General features: G+C 45.7%; 1 protein-coding gene across 3 annotated transcripts in view; it reads left to right on the plus strand.

The window, feature by feature from the left end:
• The first annotated feature begins 643 nt into the window (after nt 1-643).
• Nucleotides 644-24,678, plus strand: part of LOC135914495 (laminin subunit gamma-1-like) — a 33,261-nt gene continuing 9,226 nt past the window's right edge. The window contains exons 1-6 of one of the 3 annotated variants that reach the window (XM_065447381.2): nt 645-841; nt 1,227-1,394; nt 4,936-5,115; nt 8,612-8,776; nt 15,536-15,715; nt 19,137-19,301. In XM_065447381.2, coding sequence (XP_065303453.1) covers nt 759-841; nt 1,227-1,394; nt 4,936-5,115; nt 8,612-8,776; nt 15,536-15,715; nt 19,137-19,301 — 941 coding nt within the window. In that variant the 5' untranslated portion in view covers nt 645-758. Of the gene's footprint in view, nt 866-1,226; nt 1,395-4,935; nt 5,116-8,611; nt 8,777-15,535; nt 15,716-19,136; nt 19,302-24,678 lie in introns of all 3 variants that reach the window. The other 2 variants (XM_065447380.2, XM_065447382.2) reach the window with 2 other exon arrangements.

A 24,678-nucleotide genomic window follows, 5' to 3' on the forward strand; every position in this document is an offset into this window, starting at 1 on the left:
TCCTCTTCACGCAGGGTTTTACGACCTCTCCTTGTGGGTTTGTAGAGTAAGAGTTCGGACTAGGTAGCCGAGCACTCGAGGCCCGTTCCACGCAAGTAATTCTGAACCGCAGAATTTAACAAAATTTTGCGTTATGTATTGTAGCGAAAAAGTAACTGGAACGCCCATGCTTTTCGTCTCACACTTTGGAAAATAATGTCTCGAAACTGGTGCATTATTGCTAATTTATTTCAAGTGGATGCATCTTGCAAACTCACGGGCTACAATTTGCCAATTGCAATCTTCCGTAAAGTAACAAATTAGGAATTATTTAGTCGATTGATGCAAATTAGTTGAATACGTGTTTCGATTTTGCGTGCTAGAAACGTCTGCCTCTTCGAATAATCCAGACGAAGGAGAAGAGCTACGCCATCTGCTACAGCCTATTTTTAAAGATTACGTAAAACTTTCACAAATGGTTGCCCTTTAAGAGAGCCCTCGAGACACAGCGGGAAAATGGGAACGTAAACCGCAGCTGTAGCTCGATCCTTTGGAATAGCGCAAAATAAACTCTGGCCGGGTAGTCATTATAAAAAGGTTCAGTAAAATACTAAATGAAAATTCTCATTTTGCTCGTTTGCGGGATTTCACATTGAAATCCCGCAAACGAGCTCGAGGCCATTTTCCTTCACCATGCCGAAACAACGAAATATAATGAAATTAACGACCTGTTCGTGGTCTCTAATTCACAACTGCATGGACTTCTCCATAAGACTAGCATGAAATTCTTTCTGCTTCACCTGGCTTTCTTCTTCTTCGTGGCAAGCTCACCAAATGTCAGCGCAAGTAACTTTGACGGAAGGTACTACAACCAACAGCCGCGCAAGTATGTTATCTAATTGCAAGAAGACTCTCTACGTATTTTATTTTAACTATTTCCACATTGGCTCGGACCTAGCCGTGAGTATCAGGAATGAACGCCATCGAATATCGTTTTTACTCTGTGCTCTGACATACGGCGACATCCCTTAGTGAACGTGTTTCGGCTAGTGAAATACTCACAAATGCCTCAGACCACTCGCAAAGCGCATGCATAACGGACACAAAATGTCTCTTTTGCTTGCATAATATCGAAGACTGCATTAGCTGTTTAATTGACTACTGTGCACTCTGCAGCCTACTCAACAGAGACGAGAAAAGTTATCACAGTGTCATAGACTGTAAATCGAATTACTCTAATTTACTAGGGGCAGCCGCAGTTGGAGTGGCCCGGACTGCGCTACATGTGAATGTGCTAACGGAGAACGCAGATGCGCAAATCCCTATGACAAATGCGAATGTATTCAAGGATTTCTCTACTACAAAGACACCGATGGGTGCCCCCGACATGCAAGAGAATGCAACACGCCTGACTGGTGAGTGTTTTCGGCGCAGCAGAATTCAGTGAATTATTTCACTCCGCTAGAGCTGGCTTCATTCTTCTTTCTTCAGCAACCATACTAAGAAATGTTATGCTGCAGCACCACACATAGTGACCTTATCATTTTACATGGAGTCAAGTTCACTATAGAGTTCTGGTTTCCGAGCCCGACTTTAATGAAACATTTCCCCCCACAGGCTGCCCACTTGTGTCCTAAAATTCCTGCTCATCATACTGTCCCCAAGTTTGGTCTGCGTGACGGCAAGCTGTAATAACCGCACCCAATGGCATACTTGCCCCTATCTTAGACAACGAGCTGAATACTATTCTGGAGAAATTTATTCTGCTCTAAATATATAAGCACGAAATTCGCACGAAACGCAGAGTTTTCTCAACCTCAGTGATTGCTTACTAAAATTCATGTCATTAGCACATCAGCTCGTTACTTCTCGATTGCGATATACGACGTTGCATATCATTTTGTGTGATCAGAGGAATAATTACTACAACGTCTTGCAAACATACTCTTTGGATCAGACAATGTTTATTATAACTGGCTTCAAGCGCACCAATAATGTGTATGCAGTTTCTTAATGTTTTATTTATCACGAACATTTCCTATTTACACCACTTGACGTGAATAATGACCTCAGCAGTAAACTTCATCAGTAGTTTCTGTGAGTTGCATGTCATATTTGTTGCGTCCACCATGAACGTACGGATTTGGATGGGAGTCTCTACAACTGGCAATAAAATTTCGAACACTTGGTCCACACAGACACTTCCTTGTAAGGAGCTAATCCTTTACACAGATTACTCTACAGGTACAAAGGGGTGCCTTAGAAACAAGCTGGGATATCACTATTTCTTTCTCTAGCATTGTTCGCAGTCGCTATGTTGTAAAAGGGTACAGCGAAACGCGATGTAACTGTCCTGTCAGTTTTCTGTCTCGTTGTTTCTTCGCGTCATTTTGCTTGTTTTGATATCAGAACTGCAGTGGTTTGGTAATTTAGTAAATATCAATACTAAATCTTGCATAAGCGCTAAGCAGAACCGCATGCCACATGACAATGTTTCTGGTGTACTGTGTAGACGGAAATAAGGGAACGTTTTACATAAACCAAGACGAACCCATGTAGTTATCGCCTCTAGCTATTTGAGCGGAGGCCATGGCGATGAAATGCGTGTAATTTGTAGTAAAAAAGTCAAAGCCAGAAAATTGGAAAACTGTGGAACTGATCCTAAGGTTCTGGCCAGGACGACTACAAAGAAAAAAAATAATGTGTGCCCAGTTCAAAGCAACGCTATTTTAATAGTGGGCGTTTGTGGGCGTTGGCAAACTTCGCGAGGAGTATTTATCAAGGTATCGAACCGAACCCGAGCCGAAAACCGTATCCGAACCAGAATTCTAGCCGTCACTGAAACCAAGCGTGAACTGATAATTTTGGAGCGTGCAGGAACCCAAATCAAACCTGAACCGAAAAAAATAATAACCACACCGTTTTGGCTCAAAGGTTCAAACAAAGGAAATACAAAAGGTTATTATATGCGTACTCGATTTTTTGAAGAAATTCGTTTTCAGTCAAAAACATTATTCCAGCTCACAAGTTGCGTTGTGAGCGATAATCAAGATAGATGATAGGCATGTGCGTATAGCTATACGGCCACCTCTGCAGAGACACTTGCACAGCTTACTTCGGCCATGACAGTTGTGCTCTGTGGCCACAACTTCATTTCAGTGACGAGGCAGAACTAACGCTTCTGTTGAAACTAAAACTTTGGTCGTTAGGCCAGCTCGCTACTTACATATAGATGAACAGTGAAACACACCCGCCAGGCCACACAGAGACTGAAGAAAATGGTGCCTTCGAGAATGGAAAATATGAAAGCTCATTATTACACCAGCTCGGCCTCTTTTAAGAATAAGGCTGCGGACGCTAGCGGATGCTGTCATCACAGTATGCGGTGACAACAGCTGTAAACGACACAGGAAATTTGCTTTCCTTGCGTTTCATGGCTAAAAGCACGTTTGGTGTCTCCAAAAATACAACGCTGTTCCATTTCTAAAAATCGATCCCAGCACACGATGTACGTGAGACGGAAATTTTTTTCAGCCCAAGACTCTCGGCCACTTGCGATTCTGCAGAGACTGCCGCATCAATGTCCTCACCTGCTTTTATTTCTAACAAACTGCCACAAATGTAACTTGCTGACTTATTTCTTTGCTGTGGACATGAACTGTCGAGTTGTACATTATGTAATACAGTTCAAATTAACCCAGAGCCACATGTTACAGTTTACTCACCACCAGTCGACTTTTATTTGCTAGAAGTAACAAAAAATGTGCTCACTGTGGTGCAGTCAAGGCGTGGAAATAAAGTCCGCGCTAGGCAGAGAGCTATGTTCACTAATTAGGTCTGCCTTTTATCAGTCAATGAAAACGTGTTCTTATCTCTGCACTCTATTTGTAACCTGCAAGTTTTAAAAAAGCACAACGTTGTTACTCATTTTTTATCAAAGAGACCTGGCTGCTTTCCGATATTTCGTTTTCAGAAAAGTCACTGCTGAACGCGCGGCTATGGCGACAACACGGAGGCTTTATTTAAGCGGCACGCATCACACTTCGACGGGTGTACAAAAAAAAAGGATCCAACGTGCAACCACGCAGCCAATGCCCGCGTTGACGCCATCCCAATACCAGCAATTAGGCTGTACCCTCGTATTCTACTCGAGTAAAAAAGTTTCTTTCTGAAGATCCCTAAAAATTTATACTCCTTTCGCATAAGTCACTAATGATGAAAATAAAAGGAAACGCCAAAAAGAACGACGACGAGTTCAGGCAGTGCATACAGCACATTATTGCAGCGACACTGCCTAAGATGACCGCCTGTATTAGTTCATTGTATGTATGTATGTATGTATGTATGTATGTATGTATGTATGTATGTATGTATGTATGTATGTATGTATGTATGTATGTATGTATGTATGTATGTATGTATGTATGTATGTATGTATGTATGTATGTATGAAGTTGACTGACATGCCCGTAAAGAAAAAAACATCGACATTTTTGTCTCTCATGTGTCAGGAAGCCAATTTCTTCCACCTCAAGACAAAGCCAACGAGTGCGCCATGAGCACAAGTCGATAGCACTATGCCGCAAGTCACCAAAAAGCTTTCTTGCACCGAATCGGTTCGAGTGCCGGTTCGCCTTTGTGAGCCAGCTCACAAACGGTAATGACATTTTATTTCTCTGAACCGTAATAGAACCGGAACCAAATCGGACAGCACCAACTTGGGCACGAACCCAACCTTTGCCTTGTTTCGGCCGGACACCCTATCTTTTGTTACAGTGTACGCCTACATATGATGATGTCTTTGAACTGGCTGGTGTTTCTGAACAAACGATCCTCCTCCTTTTGCGAACCGGCCGTGGTGGCGTTTTTGTGATAATCGAAATTGTCACAAGTTAGTATAAATTGATGCGGCGCTATGCCTATTAGGTACCATGACATTTTATTTGTTATTCGCAGGCACAAGCACTTTGCAAACAACAGCGGATGCCTTCTCTGCGAATGCAGCCGATCCAGGTGCACTGTTGGTACAAAGTGCCACTGCAGAGATGGTGTCGTGTACCCCGAAGATGACCCTGTCAATTGCGTAGGGTCGCGACAGGACTGTTTTAGAAGGCGACGAAGGGAAGACAATTTTTGGTATGACTTTTCACTTCTCGGCCTTCGTGCCTCTAACCCTGTGAGACCAGATTCATTAATCTACCTCAAGATGGAAGTACCAACTCTGTTCCTTAAGGTTCGCAATTCGTGCGCATGCTGGCGTTTCTTACTGTGCAGTTCACTTTTCCATGTTGTAAATAGGTGCTTCATGTATTTTCCGAATATAATCAACACTTTTTGACAATCCTGCAGCTCCGCTTTTATTTCTATTTGATTCAATACGCAAGCTAAATCCCTGGTACCGTTGATAACCTGCCTATTATTTCACGCACCGAGAATCCGATAGGAACTCACAATGCAAGCTCATGCAGGGAACATACAACGCACACTGCTTCTTTTTGTTTTCAGTCAAGTACAATGTTAAATAGAGAACGCTTATGCTAAAACGGTTTTTCGGAGGCCCAGGTTTTATCTTTCTCTCGTTATAACCATAAAAATGTTTGTTTATACAAGCCCTGTGTACGTGAAATATATTGATGTGCATATTTTAATAATATTAGTTGTTTTGGTAGCATCTACATCACTTTTCCAAATATACGGACTATACGCCCATACCTAAACGGTGCCAGCCGTGGCAATACTCAGAGCTCCACAGCATTACATGCACACGATAAGGCAATCGGCCCTGGCTGTGATGACCCCTAAACCAAGTTAACCCACCTTTAAAACCTCTCTGGTCCGCTTCAAGAGTTGGCTCGGCACACCCCAAAAATTAGGGTCACCCACACACAAAAAATTCTTTTCGCCCTATTCGAAAATTGAGACCACCCACGTTGAAAAGCGACCTGGCCCACTCCCGAAATTGATTTGGCCAAACCCGCAAAATCGGCATTGCCCCATTCGAAAATTGAGTTCACCCACGTCCCAAACAACTTGACCCACTCCCAAAATTGATGCAATTCACCCATGAAATTTAGGCAACCCACCCCCAAAATTTGGGGTGCCCACCCTCAAAATTTACTTTTACAAATTCGAGCAGATGCCCGAGTGAAAACTATCGCACGGAGGAGCCATACTTCTTTCGCATTCACTGCACGTAAGGGAACTTAAGTGCCTCTGTAACCTTTGGGAAGAAGCCACCACAAGAAATAAATTGCGCCAACTCCTGTGTGGTGGCTCGCACGAACGGCACCTGCTCTACGCATGTCTCGATTAAGGCTTCTAGAACAGTTGCTCAGCGTACCAACGCAGATTTCTGCCATCGTGAAGTGCCTCTAAAGCCGACCGGCGTATGCAAATGGCCAAGCACGCTCGAATTTTGCGGCCAATTTTAGAGCTTCTTGTGCAAGCTATCCGCTCCACGTGTATCGAAACGCTGAAACGAACGTGCGCCCGGCATTGCAAACAATGGTGCATTCTCTGCAGCGGGCGCACCTGCTCTCATAGAGTTGTTCTTTCCCGCTTACCGTTCTATAGCACACCGTGTTTGTTAGATGGCACGAGGGAAACGATGTATGGCCGCTCTTCAGATGCGCGCACGACGCAGTCGTCTGAGCTCCGCTCCCGCAGCGCTTTGTTTCCATAGAGACGACGCCGCGCGCTACTCGGGCGCCATGTCGTAGCCATCATCGCCGCACGCCACATCTTGCGTGGCAGTACGCTTTTGTTCTCACGCTTTCGCCATACCATCCTCCTCTACTTTGCGCCCGACGCTGCCGCTGCATCCTCCTCCTCGGTTTTCCTCCTCGCGCTCTCTTCTCTACCGTCGTCTGTTATCTCCCGCTGCGCTTCGTATTCTGCTTCATCACTCGCTGTGACCGTTCGCCCAGTTACAAGGTACTACGCCAACGCTCGCCGGAGGAACGGGCGCCAGGAGCTGCGCTCTAGGGGCCGGAGGAGGAAATAAAGACAGAAGGCCGGAATGTTAACCAGAAATGCGTCTGGTTGACTACCCTCCTCAGGGGGATGGAAAGAGGGAGTAAAAAGATGCGCTCTAAAAATGATTGATGTCATATTGATAGCAATAATTATGGTATTGGTAAGACCGCTTTAACAAGTATGCTTCGGTCAAGAGGTGTTATTTCCGATAGCACTGATATAGACACTTGACGTAGTAGTTCTGCGGAAACCCGCAAGGTGGAGAGAAATAATGAATAAATGGAAAATCAGACATCCTCCTGCTCGTAGCAATTGCTACAAAGGAAACCCATACGGGTTCCTTGAAAGAAAAGCCTCATAGCTGAAGAAAAAAACGTCCTGGTCCGGGACTCGAACCAAGGACCACCACCTTTCCTGGGCAGCCGCTCTACCATCTGAGCTAACCAAGCGGCTAGCAGATAGCAGGGCGAAGTCGAATTTGTCGACAACACGAGGCGAAGGCAAGTGTTTGACGTAGTAGTTCTGCGAAAACCCGCAAGGTAGAGAGAAATAATGAATAAATGGAAAATCAGACATCCACCCGTTCGTAGCAATTGCTACAAAGGAAACCCGTATGGGTTTTCTTTGTAGCAATTTTCCTACGTCAAACACTTGCCTTTGCCTCGTGTTGTCGACAAATTCGACTTCGCCCTGTCATCTGCCAGCCGCCTGGTTAGCTCAGATGGTAGAGCGGCTGTCCCGGAAAGGGGGTGGTCCCGGGTTTGAGTCCCGGACAAGGACGAATTTTTCTTCATCTACGAGGCTTTTCTTTGGAGGAACCCGTATGGCTTTCCTTTGTAGCAAAGGTCCTCAAGATTGGAAGATAAGCCGCATGGTACCGCTTCTTAAGCCTGGCAAGTCTCCCTTAGATATCACTTCATACCGACAAATTGCGCTGGCAAGTTGCATTGGGAAGGTAATGGAGCGAATGATCCTCTCCAGACTTGAACGGTACCTTGAACATTAGGATATCTACCCCAGACGCCATTGCTGGCTTTAGACGCTACCGATGTTCTATCGACAACGGTATCGATCAGGTAACCTAAGTTCAACACCAAAAGACATGTGATCTGTCCAATGTTATCTGTCCCAATGTTCTTAGATATAAAGGGAGCCTATGACAACGTTCTTCATGACGCCATACTTGAAGCATTGGAATCAGTGGAGCTAACTTAGATTTATGCGCACCTTAAATAACCCCCGATGGTCGAAATTTTCGGAGCCCCCACTACGGCGTGCCTCACAATCATAGTCACGTAAAACCGGATTATTTAGTTTCTAATTTGGCACACTTTCACATGTAACGAGGCGTAGTTGTGTCCAACGGCATTGCTGAAACATTATTCCTTCATAGAATACTCAGAGCCGACTTTCCTAAATAGCTGCCTTCGATTCAATTCAGTCGGACGAGGCAACTGAACTGAGTCACATTTTTGATGGGGCGGCGTTAAAGGGGTCAGTGGTGAAGTGCATAATTTCAACGTACCGGGAACGCCTTTACTGCCTGAGCATGCCAGCTGGGCAAGTAGCGAAGTTTTGACGTGTCTTTCTAGAAGTGCTAGACGATTGTTCGTTACAGCGAGCTTGAATTGCATTCTCCTGCGTTCAATTAATACAGGAAAATGAAGGACGCTAATCAACGATGTGCTGGCTGTGACTGCCCCAACGGCAAGCAGGAGTGCACAGGTTACCATGCGAAATGTGACTGCTTTGAAGGAACGCTTTACTATAAAAACAGCAGCTGGTGCGCTCAGTACGAAGAAGAGTGCGATCTACCTGACTGGTGAGTCGTGCAGATGACAAATGTTCATGACAGATTTTAACTTCGCCGTGTCAAAATAGAAAACGTTAATTGATGATATATCACGACTTCGAATAACATACTTAGCGTTCTCTTTTGCCTTTCTCTTGGGAACTTGCTTTGTATCACTAAATATGTCATCGCCAGTGTTTCAATTTCGCTGCTCTGCTATTACCTAGGTACCCGTAGAAATTTAGAGGCACAAACGTACGCCAGAAACCGCTACGACTGATTATCTTCCGGGGTTGAATGACATCTGATTTCGAGTGTAAAAAATTGTAAAATAAATTAATACATCAGCCGGGCCGCTTGTAACAATAACACTGCGGCCGAAAATGCACGATGCTGTCTTTTCAGCACGCAGGGACAAACAATGGCTGTAATCCTCGAAGATCGAAGCCGCAGGAGTAACCTTGTTGTCCTCGGCATTCCAGAAGAACCAAACGAATCTGAAGCTGTATTGCGCAACAAAGTCATTGAAAATGTCTTCGAGCAAAAATTGGAAGTAAAATTGGTATCAATCGCTAGAACCCATAGACTAGGAAAACCTTCATAAAAGCGGCCTATAATTCTATACTTTAAAATTATAAAGAAAAGGAGGCAGTCTTGAGCAATGCTAAAGAATTTAAAGGAACTAGCATAAGCCTTCAAAATGACTACTGCTCAGAAACGCTGCGAAAAAGGAAATTGCTCTGGTATGGTGCGGAGCAAGATAAGGATATGGGCAGGAAGGTATCGCTCGTACAGGATAAGATCGGCATTGACAAACAACTGTATTATTGGGACGACACTTCTAAATCGCGCAAGGCAGTGAAGAAGACGCACACCCTTATCTCAACAAGCTAGCGACTATAGGAACGTGAGTTTCCTCTGCTTGTATTTAACACTGGGAACATTGTAAAAAAAATAGAAAAATTGGAAACGCTTCTTTTGTCACATAATCCTCAAATATGTGTTGTAACTGAAACTTGGCTTCATCATCAAATTAGTGATGACGAAGTTGCGCCGCAGGACTACAGGCTGTGCAGACGTGACGGGGGTTCCTGTGGTGGTGGCGTTGTGGTGATAACACTATATCACCGCAACGATAATATTGAAGTTACTGCTGCTGAACAAGTCTGTGATCATGAAAGTCTACTTCTAAGGGTGTCACTACAAGGTGACACGCTTTTGTCTGCGCTGTTTACCGACCTCCGAATGTTGAGGACATCTTTTTGAGCAGGCTATATGATCGCCTGCTAAAATTCCGGGACAAAAAACTAATTATAGCTGGAGATTTTAACCTGCCATCCATTGATTGGAATACCATGCAGTATGGATATTCTGTAGCGGCTGGCGCTCTAGTTGATCTAATGTTTACTTTTATTCTTCATCAGATTATGAGAGTTTACACCTGTGGAAATGCAATTCTGGATCTTCATTACTTCATTAAAAGTGATCCTATTATGCCTAATGGCATGCTTTCGAACTGAAAAAAAAAGAAAAGAAAAGTGATCCCATAAAGTTCTGGCGCTACCTAAGTCAAAGTAACAAGGAGATTCAGAAACTCAAAGTTGATGATAAAATTCTGGATGACCCAACTCCTATTGCAGAGACGTTCAATCAGTACTTTCAATCTGTTTTCAACACGTGACGAATATAACCTGACGAATGTTTCTCCTGTATTAGAAAATGATTTGAATATAACTAGTGAGGGGGTTCCTGCCATGCTATTGAAGCTAGATAATGAGAAATCCACTGGCCCTGACCGACTGTCAAATGCATTTTTGGGGCGTTACGATCAAAAAATCTCAAATTTTTTTGCCGGAATGTATAACTTTTCAATAACTTCTGGTGTCGTACCAGCCGACTGGCTGCCAGTGTGGCGCCTGTGCATAAAACCGGCGACCAGCTGCTTCCTAAAAATTACCGTCCTGTTTCAATTACTAGTAGTTGTTGCAAGCTTTTGGAACACATAGTCATGAGTTTTATTCAGGAATTTGTTACTAAAAGAATATTTTGTCTCCCCATCAGCCCGGTTTTCGAAAAGGTCTAGCTACAGCCACACAGCTTATTTCGACGGTACACGAGATATCGAGTGTACTTTACCAGTCTGGTCAAATTGACAATCTGTTTTTAGACTTATCGAAAGACTTCGATAGAGTGCCTCAAGGAAAATTATTGTATAAATTAGGGTGTATAGGGTTACCTTCATACATTACTCAGTGGATCGCCTCGTACCTAGTTGATAGAAAGCAGTTTGTGGAAATTGATCATTGTCCGTCTAGTGCGCTGTCTGTTACCTCGGGTGTTCTACAGGGTCCACAGGTTTTAGGTCCGCTACTGTTTCTTCTTTATGTTAATGATTTGGTGGACGTAGTGCCTCATGATATATGCATAAGAATGTTTGCTGATGATTGTACTGTTTTTTAAGAAAATATCACCCACAAATGATCATTTCTTGTTCCAAAAAACTCTTTTGGCAATCGATGATTGGTGTATGCGTTGGGCTACGGCGCTGAATTAGGAGGAAACTGTACTTTTACGTGTCACAAAGAAAAAAAATGTCATAGTTATTTTTCCTATCAGCTCCGTGACGAGCCTGTATTAGAAGTTTCCCAATATAAGTACTTAGGTGTGACTCTAACTAATAAGCTTGCTTGGTCGGAGCATATATTGGACATTTCTTCATCAGTTCTGCGGAAGCTGTGTTTCCTTAAGAGAAAACTTAAACACGCTCCAGTTAGTACCAAGATGTTAGCTTGCAATACATGCATTCAGTCAAAACTAGAGTACGCTGCTGAAGTTTGGGATCCCCATGATAAGAAGGATGTTATGCAACCCGAAGAGTCCAAGGAAAGGCAATAAGATTTATTTTTCATAGATACAAAAGGCGCGATTCGCCATCCTTATTGATACAGAAGTACTATGTACCGACTCTCGAGGTTCACCGAAAAATTGGTCGTCTTGGCTTTTTTTACAACTGTCTTGCAGGAAAAACTAAATTAATACTTCCCAATTGCATAAAACAGTTATCGACAAGGACAACTAGACACAGCCATGAATCCTCTTTATCGCCAATTCTCGCTAGAACCAACGCACACAAGTACACTTTTTTCCCCCGAACTGTGTCCGAATGGAATCCCTTGCCCTGACAGATTTTCGAATCCGCCGACTTCTAGAAAGTGCTCGAGTCTCATATTGTAAACTTCGATGTTTGAACACTGCTACGGCCTTCGTTTTCTGTTGATTTTTGTTGTTGTTGATCTTCCTTTCGTTGTATGTATACTTTGAAGCCCCTCCTGCTAGGGCCAAATTACTGGCCTGCGGTATTGTTTAAATAAACAAATAAATAAATAAATAAATATTGCATCCCATAGCTGAACGCAAGTTTTGCGATTCCAAGGACATTACAACGCGCTCTTCGAGTTCCAAAAATCAACCCCACTATACAATGTGCGTGAGCTGCGCAATTTTATCTGCGTTTAGTCAGTGCAAAATTCCGGGCCACTGTGCAATTGCGTAAAGAAGATCGCCACAGCATTTAGCGCAAACTGTTCTTGCTCATGTTTCCGAAGCATCAATGTGCGCGCCTGCTTTTCTTTTAAAAAATGCGATTATAAACTGAGAAAATTATCACTTGCTGGCTTTTTGCTTTCCTATTAACTAGGAGTTCTGAGTTGTAATTTATCTAATACGATGCAAATCCTGCCTGTCCCACACACCACAGTATATTCACTACCAGTCCTCTAGTAACTACTGGAAGCAAAAGCAAATGAAGTGGCTATGCTGCTTTCAAGGAGTGAAAACTAAGCCCACGCTATGCAAACACAGGCATTACCATTATTAAAATGCGTCATTTATATTGTCATGTGATCTTAGTGATCCATGTTAGCTGGTGAAAAGCGATCACGGGAAAAGGCAAAGAAGTGCACGTGTCAATATGTATGAAAATGACTCTGCATCCGCGCACTCTATTCGTAATCTGCAGGTTGCGGAGAAAGACGTCGTAACTCATTCTTATCAGGGTACCTCAGCTGCTTTCCGTTCGCTCATTTTCGAAAATCCTTTGGTCACATCGCAGCGATGCCAGCAACGCCGCAGTTATATCCAACCGGTAACGCATCGTGCTTCGAAGGCGGGTGCAAGGAACAAAAAAAAAACGGCAGTGCCCATTCCACAATGACCGTCGACGGTAATTCGATTTGCATTCAAGCAATGTAGCGCCACATTGTCACGTTTGCTTAGAACATGTCACGACCACTCTGATAGTTGCGCTTTTGGCGATACACTCATACACTGTCTCCCATATCGACCCACATTGCTATGACACTTGCCTGCTAAGATCAATCGTGAGGATGACGGCATGGCGATGACTGTATAACGACAACAAAGTGACGAAAATGGAATGACGAAGGAACGGCAGTGATGGAAGGACAAAGGCGTTATGGTGACCACGCGTGACAGCACTGAGATAACGATTGTGAAATGATAATGGTAAAACGACTACCGCCCGACGATAAGGGCATGTGTACTAAATGTATGAGTGTATGGCTTCGACGACGACGACGCAACGATGATAATGGCTGGAAACTTCCAAAAAAATCATGATTTCATGACTACAGTATGATTACGATAACATAACGAAGATGCAGTGAAGACGAAAGAACGAAGACGGTCAAATGAAGACCACGGGATGAGGTTTTCGGTCGTCATGGCTTCGGTGAAATGGCAGCGCGGCGCCAACGACATGAACACAACGGTGCGACGTCGACTGTATGACGATTGCGCAACGAGGAATGTACGAGAAGAGTTGGGGAACGAAGTTGGAATGAAGACGATGCAACCACAGATGAAAGAAATACGCCGGCGTAGCTACGACGGTACGGCAACGAATGTATTCACACGGCTGTAGGACGATCATAGTAGCGATAGGACGACGACAATTGCATGGCAACGACTATATCACGAAGTTTTTATGACGATCATGGTGTGACGACGACGGCAACAACGAGCGCCTAGCAACTGTACGACTACGACAGCACGACGAGAGTCGGATGACAAAGCCTGAATGATAACGATGCAACAACCATGACGCCATAAAGGACGCAAGCACATAGATGATGCACCAAGCTTCTAGAGAACTTGGCACACTGGGTTGGTGTTGAAGGTGGGGTGATTACGGTACAGCGAGGGCCACATCTCTGCAGATCCCGTAGAAGATGTACACTGAACCGCAACATAACATCCGTGATCTGGTGGAGCTGTTGACTATGTTGCCTTGAGATCAGCGAAGAAATTGTTCAATCTTGTAGCCACGCTGGTATGACCGTATAATTCTTATGGAAAAGAAATTATAGCTTGGTTAGTTACCGTGAAAATGTGAAGAAAACCAAGTTGGTACAGAATGGCTCATTGAAGACCATCTTGAAGGGGTAGCGCAAAAAGACGATGACAGAAGGCAGGAACACACAGGACAGCGCTGAACTCACAACTAACTTTATTCGGAAGCATACATACACTTATGTAATGACGCCATAGATGGGAGAGCACGTGGCCATGGGTTGTGTACATAAGTGTATGTATGCTTTCGAATAAAGTTAGTTGTGAGTTCAGCGCTGTCCTGTGTGTTCCTGCCTTCAGTCATCGTCTTTCTGCGCTGCCCCTTCAAGATGTTCAACCAATACCAACTACCCCAAATGTCGATCCTTCTCATTGAAGACCGAGTGGCTCATGCGCAGAGCTTCAAGTCAGCGTGAAAGGGATTCCTTGAAGAGTGCGGTACATATGTATTCGACAGATCCAGTCCCGCTACCCCAATGACCCATGTTGACGTCACGGATTCGTTGAAGAGCGACACACATAGGCATGCAATCAGCGACCCAAGTTCTCCCAACGATTGCTTTTGAACCCTATTCGCTTAGCACAGCAGCCCGACCCGCTAACCCTTCGACCGTGGACTACCCCAGATGCCCAAGCTCGCGGTAAAATAGATAGATAGATAGATAGATAGATAGATAGATAGATAGATAGATAGATAGATAGATAGATAGATAGATAGATAGATAGATAGATAGATAGATAGATAGATAGATAGATAGATAGACAGACAGACAGACAGACAGACAGACAGACAGACAGACAGACAGACAGACAGACAGACAGACAGACAGACAGACAGACAGACAGATAGATAGATAGATAGATAGATAGATAGATGGAAAGTGTGTGCAACACCCAATTATTGCTAGCGCCTCGCATGTGTCAGGAATCCGAGTTTTCTACCTCGTGAGAAAACCTGAACGCGCGACATTAGTACAGGGGAATGGCAATCTGCAACCTTTCGGCATAGGGCAGAATAAGTTTATGGTACCGAAGAAAGTCGCGTACTGGTTCAGCGCTGTGAATCGTATCGCGGATCGCTTTGAATTTTTATATCTCAGAACGGCAACTGAACCGGAACTGAGTCGGATATTACCCCAAACTCTAATCAAACCGAGCCGGTATTTCTTTAGTTTCGACACCCTTATATTCAGCGTGTCTTTCGCTGCAAGCTACGCACTCACGTGATGAAGTCCTTGGAGAAGGAAGTATTCCTAAACTACCATTCTTCTTTTTTAGCGAATAGTGTACTACTGTGAAGAATTCCCAGCAGTATGTTGTTATCTATGCATGATAGTGTTTGTGATCATTGAAAGTTAATGTAGTCTGAAGCTGCGCTAGGCCAATCAGGTACCACGACATTTTATTCACTATTTGCAGGCACAAGCACTTTGCAAACAACAGCGAATGCCTTCTTTGCGAATGCAGCCAAACCAGCTGCGCTGTTGGTACAAACTGCCACTGCAGCGATGGTGTCGTGTACCGAACAAACAACCCTATCAAGTGCGTAAAGTCGCGACTGGAATGTTTCAGAAGGCCACGCAAGAAACGCTATATACGGTATGAATTTACACGTTTCTTCCTTCATGTGTCTGATCTTGATAAAACAGATGCATTAAGTGCCTCAATATAAAAGTGTTAACTCGGTTCTTTAAATTTCGGAATTTGAGCGCATGCTGGCGTTTCTTACTGTGCGATTAAATTTTGCATGTTGTTCATACATGGTTCGCATATTTTCAGAATGTAATAACACTTTTTACATTGCTGCGGCTCTTCTTTTATTTTCATTTGATGTCAACACCTATCATTTCACGCATTGGGAATTTCGCGGCAATTCACAATTCAAGCTAATTGCAGGGAAAATACAACGCGGTCTGTTTGTTTTCGTTTCCAGTCAAGCACAATATTTGCATGTAGAAAGCCTAGGGTAGAAATTGTATTTGGAAACCCCCTTTATTATTTTTCTCTCGACTTTGCAATAAAGAAAGACGCTTGGTATTAGAAGCCTTGTGCACGTGAAATATATTGATGTGCACATTTGAATAATAAAAGTTGCATTGGTAGCATCATCATGATCAGCCTATTCTATATCCCCTACAGGACCAAGGCCTGTGATCTCCAATTACCCCTGTCCTGCGCCAACCTATTCCAACTAGCACCCGCAAATTTCCTAATTTCGGCGCACCACCTAGCCTTCTGCCATCCTCTACTGTACTTCCCTTCTCTTGGCACCCATTCTGTCGCCCTAATGGTCCACCGGCTGTCTAGCCTGCACATTACATGACCCACCCAGCTCAATTTTTCTCTCTTAAGGTCAACTAGAATATCGGCTACACCTGTTTGCTCACTGGTCCAAACCGCTCTCTCTGTCTCTTAACGTTATGCCTAGTGTTCTTCGTTCCATCGCTCTTTGCGGGGTCCTTAACTTGTTCTCAAACTTTGTCAGTCTCCAAGTTACTGCCCCATATGTCAGCACCGGTAAAATGCACTGATGTTCACCTTCCTTTTCAGTGACAATGGTAAGCTTCCAGTCAGGAGTTGACAATCTTTACCGTATGTGCTCCAACCCACTTTTATTCTTCTGTAAACTTCCTTCTCATGGTCAGGATTCCCTGCGATTATGTGACCTAGGGAAACGTACTCCTTCACAGACTCTAGAGGCTGACTGGCGATCTTGTACTCCTGCTCCCTAGCCCGGCTGTTCCTGATTATCTTTGTCTTCTGCATTTTAATCTTCACCTCCACCCTTACACTGTCTGTGTTAATGTCCTCAATCATTTGTTGTAACTGCTGAACAAAACATTTCATCTGCAAACCGAAGGTTGCTGAGTTATTCCCCGTCGATCCTTACTCCTAAGCCTTCCCAGTTTAATTACTTGAATACTTCTTCCAAGCACGTAGTGAATATCATTGGAGATATTGTCTCCTTCTCTGACCCCTTTCTTTATAAGTATCTTCCTACTTTTTCTGTGTAAAATTAAAGTAGCTGTCGGATCTCTGTAGACATCTTCCAAAATATTTACGTAAGTGCCCTGTACTCCTTGATTACGCAATGCCTCTATGACTGTTGGTATCCCTACTGAATCAAATGCCGTTTCGTAATCTATGAAAGCCATATAGATGTGTTTATTGTGCTCTGTGGATTTCTCGATTACCTGAATGAAGACATGGATCTGATCCATTGTAGTGTATTCCTTCCTGAAACCTGCCTGTTCCCTTGGTTGACTAAAGTCAAGTGTTTCACTTATTCTATTGTACATTATCTTGGTGATTATTTATATAATACGGGAAGTAATCTAATGGTCCCATAACTTTTGAATTCTTTAACGTCTCCCTTTTTTGTGGATTATTATAATGTTTGCATTCTTCCAGTTTTCCGTAACCCTTGAAGTCGATAGACACATCGTATAGAGAGCCGCCAGTTTTTCAAATATGGTTCATCCATCTTTGACAAAATCGATTGTTATTCCATCTTGTCTTGCCGCTTTTCCCCGTTTCATGTTTTGACAGGTCCCACTGGCCTCATCGCCAGTTATAGGAGGAGTCTGCAACCTGTTCCACACTGCTTCTAATGGGGCTATCATGGCTCCACTGAGTAACTTCTTTTTTCAAATGTACACGCTATACGAGCATAGCTAAGCCGTGCGAGCAGCGGCAATCATCAAAGCTCCACGGCATTACGTGCACGCGATAAAGCAATCGGCCCTGGTTGTGCCGGCCCCTGAGAGCACCGCATGCATAGCTTCAAAAAATTTTCTGCTAAAGATTGCAACCCTCGAAGTAGGTTGCAGGGCGTTAGTTGCAAATGTCAGTTGCACATGTCAGTTGCCCGGCGATCCTAGACCGATCATGAGGCCTCAAGTTCTTGTGAGATGGCCGCCGTATTGAACTCATAACTTCCAGGCCTAGTTGACCATGCGGCTAATTATGTGCCCCACAAAGAGAACGGCCGCCGTAAAAGCTATGTTGCGCGAACCCCCATTCAGTGCTTTGCACGGGCAGCATGTGTCCTGTGCACGGCTCCCTCATGGTTGGTCCAGCAGTCGCTCAGCGTACGGACACACATGCTGCCTTCGTAAAGTGCCTCTATGGCAGATCGGCGTCTACGAGCCGCCAAACACGATACGAATTTTCCATCAAATTGTAGAGCACCTACTGCGGGCTATCGCCTCTACAGGCATCAAGGGTTCAAAACGCGCCCAACCGACATCAGAAAGAATGCCGCTCTTTCTGAAACGCGCGCTTCTGCAAGCGTTGTTCTGTCATGCTTGCACTTCTCCAGCAAACCTTGTTTGTTACAGAGTGAGGGGGAGACCGCAAGCCTCCCCCACCCCTCCTTTCATCTGGGCGCACGGCATGTTCGTTACCTAGATTCAAACATGTTGAAAGGTGAAAAAATGATGTCATGATGTCACGCGTATATCGCTATGCAACGGTAGCACTCACAAATACGCTACGACAAAACATTTCTCTGTTTTGCTTAATTCAACACAAGGAATATAGCGGGCAAAAGGAGTCTGAATAGTAAGCCGGCGTTGCAAGTTGAATGATGATTGACGTATCACGCACGTTTTCCCAACAGACTGTCACTTCCCCATCTTTGCTAACAAACTCGCACACTTTCACAAGTGACGAAAAGCAGTTTTCTCCAAGGACGCTTTTCATAGACTGATTGTTCTTAGAAAGCTCAGAGCCGACTTTTTAATACAAAGCGGCTGCTTCTCTGGATGACGCGTTGTTTTAGAGTCGGCGCCATTGAATAGAATTGCCGAGCCAAGATACCTTTCTGATGGGGCGGCGGTGACGGCGTTCACAGAGGTCAACACCATTTCTAAGTATTCGCTAGCCATTAATCAAATGCGTCCGCCAGCTGTACGTGCAGCGTAATATGTTACCGTCTTTGTAGAAGTGCTACAACATTGTGCACTACAGCACGCTTTTAATGGCTAGAATTGTACTGTTGTCAATACAATTGATACAGGAAAAACAAGGCCTCCAGTGGTGGGTGTGCTAACTGCGAATGTCCCAATGGTGAGCAGGAGTGCACAGGTTACAAAGCGAAATGTGACTGCGTTGACGGAATTCTTTACTATAAGGACAGCAGCTGGTGCGCAAAGTACGAAGAAGACTGCGATCGACCTGACTGGTGAGTCGTGCACGTGTCAAATATTCATGACTGATAGCAATCGCTGTTGTGTCATAATAATAAACTTATATTGGTGCTAAATTGTGATGTCGAATAACATACGTAATGTTATCTTACTCTTATTCGTTCCTTATCTGTACTCTCATTTGTACCATCAGTTTCTTTTTTTAAGCAACCCACAAAATATTATAGTAGAGGTATATGTGGCATGCAACAAAACCGACGTACCAAGCATTTCAACTTCTGTGTGACAATTACGCAGGTGCCTGTAGAATTCCAGACACAAACGTTCGTCAGAAGCCACTACGCTTAGGGCGGTCACATTATACAACTGTACAGAAAATGGGCTTATGGATTCAGCAGTACTTGTCAGCCAGAATAGAAGGTTTTTATAAAGTTTGCATAGGAGTTTCTGCTCAATGTATGACGCAACAACCCCCTACAGGCCGTGAAACAGCTGTGCGATCCACTGCCTACACTGAACAATACCAATAACGTTTCTTGTTTGTAGAAAAAAAAATGGCCGAAGGTGCATATGATTTTCTTCTGATAAGAAATACACGCAATATACAAAGACCCAGAGCCAAAAAACAGTGCTAAACATCCAGTAGACGCTGACGGCACCGTCAAGTACTAGAGAACTCGAGCTTTGCAGATTTCTGAAAACTCACAACATTAATTTCGCGAAAGAAATCTGCTGCATAACCCCTCTTGTGATGACTGTCTACGCGAAGGCGATTAGCAATGGATCAACATTGCGACGCAGCGTAATGCCACCGTCGAAACGAGTTAAGTGTAAGGCGCGTACTGCAGCGGGATCCCTGTTCGCGTTTCCCAAAGAACACTGGGCGCCATCCAGCACCGCCGCCACGAAGCCAGGGCGTGACCTCCGAAGTGCATGGCGGTCAGTGCGCGCGAACGTTCAGAAACGCTTCATGCGGCGACCGCGCACCTTCGTCACACTTCCGACGAGACAGCGCTGGGCGACCCATATCGCAGAAGGTCCGGCGGAGGCGTCCCCCGTCCCCCGTCGTTCAAGCAGGGCATGGGCGTCTTGCGCTGGAGTTTGAGGTATAGTAGCGACGCCTGGTGGCGGGGCACGAAACGTTATCTGGGTAGTACCGGCTTGGGTAGTATTGAGCCCTGTCTGTGGCGAAGCATGTTTCTAGCCCGAGTTTTGAGTAGACTCTCACTTTTAGAGCGCAGCTCTTTGGCGTCCGTTCCTGGGTTTTGCGTCGTCGTCGGCGTCGGCCTCGTAACCAGCTCCGCCCCCCTTCGCTGGAGTGGGAGACGCAGGACGCGAGCCGTGAATGGCGGAGACCAATGAGAGCGGCCCCTTCAGTGACGTGCGCGCGCGATGCTGCTGTCATGCGGACCCTCCTTACGGCTCGATGCGCACTCGTGTCTGGTCTCAGCCGATCCGCTCGTTTCGTACTATCGTCTGCTCGCGCCACAGCTCTCGCCCGCGCCTGTTTGGTTCTGTTGGGCCGGTCTCGTTCGCGCTTGTTTTGGTTGTGATTTCGACAACAAACGGTTACAAATATCCCTCGAGGCCAGCGCACCTTCCACAACTTAATGCGGTGAGTGTAAGACTCGTATCTCCGCGAATCCCATTCATGCAAGTGCGACGACTGATGCACGGCGGAGGCCAATATGGCATTAAGGGCCCAGTTGTGAACGTCTTTGTGAACGTCTTTGAGAATCAAGCATTGGTGTACCAAGTCGAACATATATCAGTCTATTTCTCCGACCACAAAGCTTCCTTCATGACTGTCAAGAACTGTTAGTGGAGTCTTTGTTAAAGGAATACGTGTGAAAAATAAAAAAAAAATTGTGTGATAGCGCATACATGTGTTGCTCGATTTCTTTGCCTCAATCTATCGAAAAGGTGAAACAGCTTATTCGCTGCGCTCAAATTTCGCATTAAGAAGTAACGTAATCGTCGGTAATTTTTTCTACCCTGTTGAGAGTGGGAAGAGGCTCGCCACTTCTCACAGACCACGCCGACCACGCTGCGATCTAGCCGCAGCCTGTAGTTTAACAAAAACAGACTCTCCGTGAGACGTCATTTTGGAAGCAGAAGGAATCGGCGACGCCTATCCGGAGAGACCTAGCTCAGCCTCGAAAAAGTGCCACCGTCGTTACTTCTGCCTCATCGGCTGACATGAACAAGAAGACCTGAATCCCAACATCAGAGTCTACCGTTTTCCTTCAAGGCCTCACGAAGCGGAGCCTCGGGCGCCCTGGATAGCTCCAGTTCATCGCGCTGGGTAAGCGAAACATTGCGCCATGCTGACTGCTTCGCCTGTCTTGAACCTTGCGTGATTATCTGCGTTCTAAAGTTCGGTCTTTTGCACCTACAGTCCCGACGGCAGACCGACATAGCAGCAGGCATGGCTGGTGACTCACGATTGGAGACCCGGCCACAGCGACAATTAACAATTCGACTCGTGCGAAGTGACCAGGTGTGCGCGAATGACCGTGCACAAATGGTCGGGCTGATTCGGTGACAATTCACTACCCCACTACGACCAGCACAGGTGTGAGAGTTAAGTGTCCTCATCCTTGACCTCAAGCCAGCATGCTGAGGCAGCGCAGCAAGGTAGTATTGATTGCAACACATCGATGTTCGAGCGCTGTCATTAAAAGCTACATCAAGCGAGCACGACACGAGCTTGCGCTGCAGCGCGATTCGCGCGTACGTTACTCCGAGCTCATATGCACTGCACCAGTTATTTATGAGTTGCTAAAGGGACTGTTGGCCGATACTACAGTGCAGGCATAACTACTTGTCCAGTGGCATGCAGTCGACGAAGATTGCAGGAGGCCCGCCGTTTCGCAGCATGTCGAAAGCCCGCTGCCGTCGCGGCGCGTACGATCGCGCGCTCGAGCAGTTCCGTACACATGATGTCTGCTTAGCGCTGCTGTGAATTCATTTATAGCAAGCATTTCCTCGCGTTTGTGCGCCTGAATCTAGCAGTGGGCAAACCTTACCTGAAGTTTAACTTCTTACGCGACTCGCTTCACTTGCCATTGACACCGCGCTAAAACTTCGTCGCTTTTTCTTGAATGGCGTACACGTATTTGGCGTTGCATAATTTATTGCCTTTACGCAGCGTGCCACCTCTGAAAAAAACCTTCGGCGCCCGATATTCGCTCCAAACCATGGTACAACAAAACCGAAAGTGGCGGGTCCACATTGTAAACATGCTTTCCGAAGCAGACGACCGAGCTTGGTACTACCCAGTTCAGGACAGAGGGCGGTTTTTAGCACCATTTTTGCAGCGCCCTCTGGGCAATGCAAGAGCCCCATAGGCCGTGTTCTCAAAGGTTCGCCGTCGGCGATGGTTTCGCCGCGCCGATAGTCACGCTCAATAAATCTAGTACCCGCCGTGGTTGCTCAGTGGCTATGGTGTTGGGCTGCTGAGCACGAGGTCGCGGGATCGAATCCCGGCCACGGCGGCCGCATTTCGATGGGGGCGAAATGCGAAAACACCCGTGTGCTTAGATTTAGGCGCACGTTAAAGAACCGCAGGTGGTCAAAATTTCCGGAGTCCTCCACTACGGCGTGCCTCATAATCAGAAAGTGGTTTTGGCACGTAAAACCCCAAATATTAATAAATCTAGTGACTGCCTACACGTGACGTCCGCGTGCACTACCAATACGCGCTGTCGAAAGCTTCACATCGCATGAGAGAGCGCACCGTGCGAGGGCAGAGCTGCTCGTGTGTGTTGTTTTCGAGTGTAGCAGCCACAGTACTGGTTCTGCGCATTGACTACGGTTGGTTACGGTTGCCTTAGGTAAAATAAATTCAATAAAGAAGTGTCAAATGTTTTACTTGGAATGAATCAACAAATATCACCGCGATAGAATGCGTGTAAGGCGCCACCAACGAGGCTACTATAAACTGCCACCTACCTTTTCTCTACTACACTCCACCACCAACCGAATGCCACAAGACGCCAAAAGACGTGTTCGATTGTTCAATATATGTCGAGAGCACCCATCGACACCATGACGTTAAAATGACATAGGCCGCAACTACTAGACGGCTATGTTTACTTTCCGGTTTTGCTAATGGTATCTTCGACTGGTCGTCTCCATCCCGCGAAGCAGAGTCGGGCAGATCCGGCGTTCCCCGAGCTCAGAGGTAGAGGCCAAGCGCACAAGCCAAACATGCCACTGGCTCTAGGAAGAGGAAATGGCATATGCGAAACCCCGTGTCTACTGCCAACACCCGCCGATGTCTCGCCCGTGGTTTCGCCTATTCAAAGCTCCCGGCGCTGCCGAGGACACAGGCGGACGCGCCGGCGGGACGAGCGCTCGTCGAGACGCCCGCATGCAGTGGCCTCGGTTACGGTGGTCCGCCGCCCACAGCAGCGACGCGGCGATGACGTTTCAAGCTCGACGACTGGGCTCGTAGGGCCTCAGAGCGCATGAATATGGGGGAGCGCAATCGAAAATAACCAGCTGAACGCCGGGCGCGCACCCTCTTTCAACGAGTCGAATACAACGCCACTCGCGAGAACGCATAGAGTGGATCGGCCGAATATGACATACAACTGACAACCAGCGCACGCCTTTCGCGTAGGCGCGCATGGAGTGGATCGGCCGAATATGGCATACAACTAACAACCAGCGCACGCCTTTCGCGTAGGCGTGGCTAAGACATAAGAAGTCTGAAGCCTAACGTTCCAGTCCACGCGCGCATCAGTCCAACCACGCAAACCCAATCATGCAGGCACTCCATGTAGCGCAAGGAGGTTACTGAACTAATTAAATTTCCACTAATTGAATATGCCACAAAAATCGTAAAGTACAACTTGCACACAGCCTACAGACATGATGGCGTCGGACTGTTATTTTGATATGCGAGAAAACGTAATTATGTTATGCGGAAACTCAGAACACAAGCCCCGTTCGCAAATGTCAAAGGCCATAAAGCGGCGCGTCCGGTTCACTGCAAGAGCTCCAGATGGCGCTCGCCTCCGCCACAGCGTAAAGCCCCTTGATACTTGACCACAGCGCGGCCCACGCAAGAGAGCGCACCTGCTGACCGCACTTTCACCGGAGAGCTCAACTTCGTGCATGGCGTTCCTTGCCAGCGTTTGCCGGTGAACAATACCGTTACATAAGCTGCGCTTGCCTGGAAGCGTGAGAAGCGGTCAGGAATCTTTGAATGCTCTCGCGTTCCCCTCCTTAAGGCGAAACTTAAGCATCCTCCAAACATTTTTAATCATCCTTGGGCAGTTCACGGAATTTCGGGGGATATCTACATGTGCACGTTTGTAGTTCCATATTTATTTATTTATTTATTTATTTATTTATTTATTTATTTATACAATACTGCAGGCCCAATAGGGGGCCCAAGCAGGA

Source organism: Dermacentor albipictus, chromosome 8 (assembly GCF_038994185.2).
Source record: "Dermacentor albipictus isolate Rhodes 1998 colony chromosome 8, USDA_Dalb.pri_finalv2, whole genome shotgun sequence".
In the NCBI taxonomy this organism is placed as follows: Eukaryota; Metazoa; Arthropoda; class Arachnida; order Ixodida; family Ixodidae; genus Dermacentor; species Dermacentor albipictus.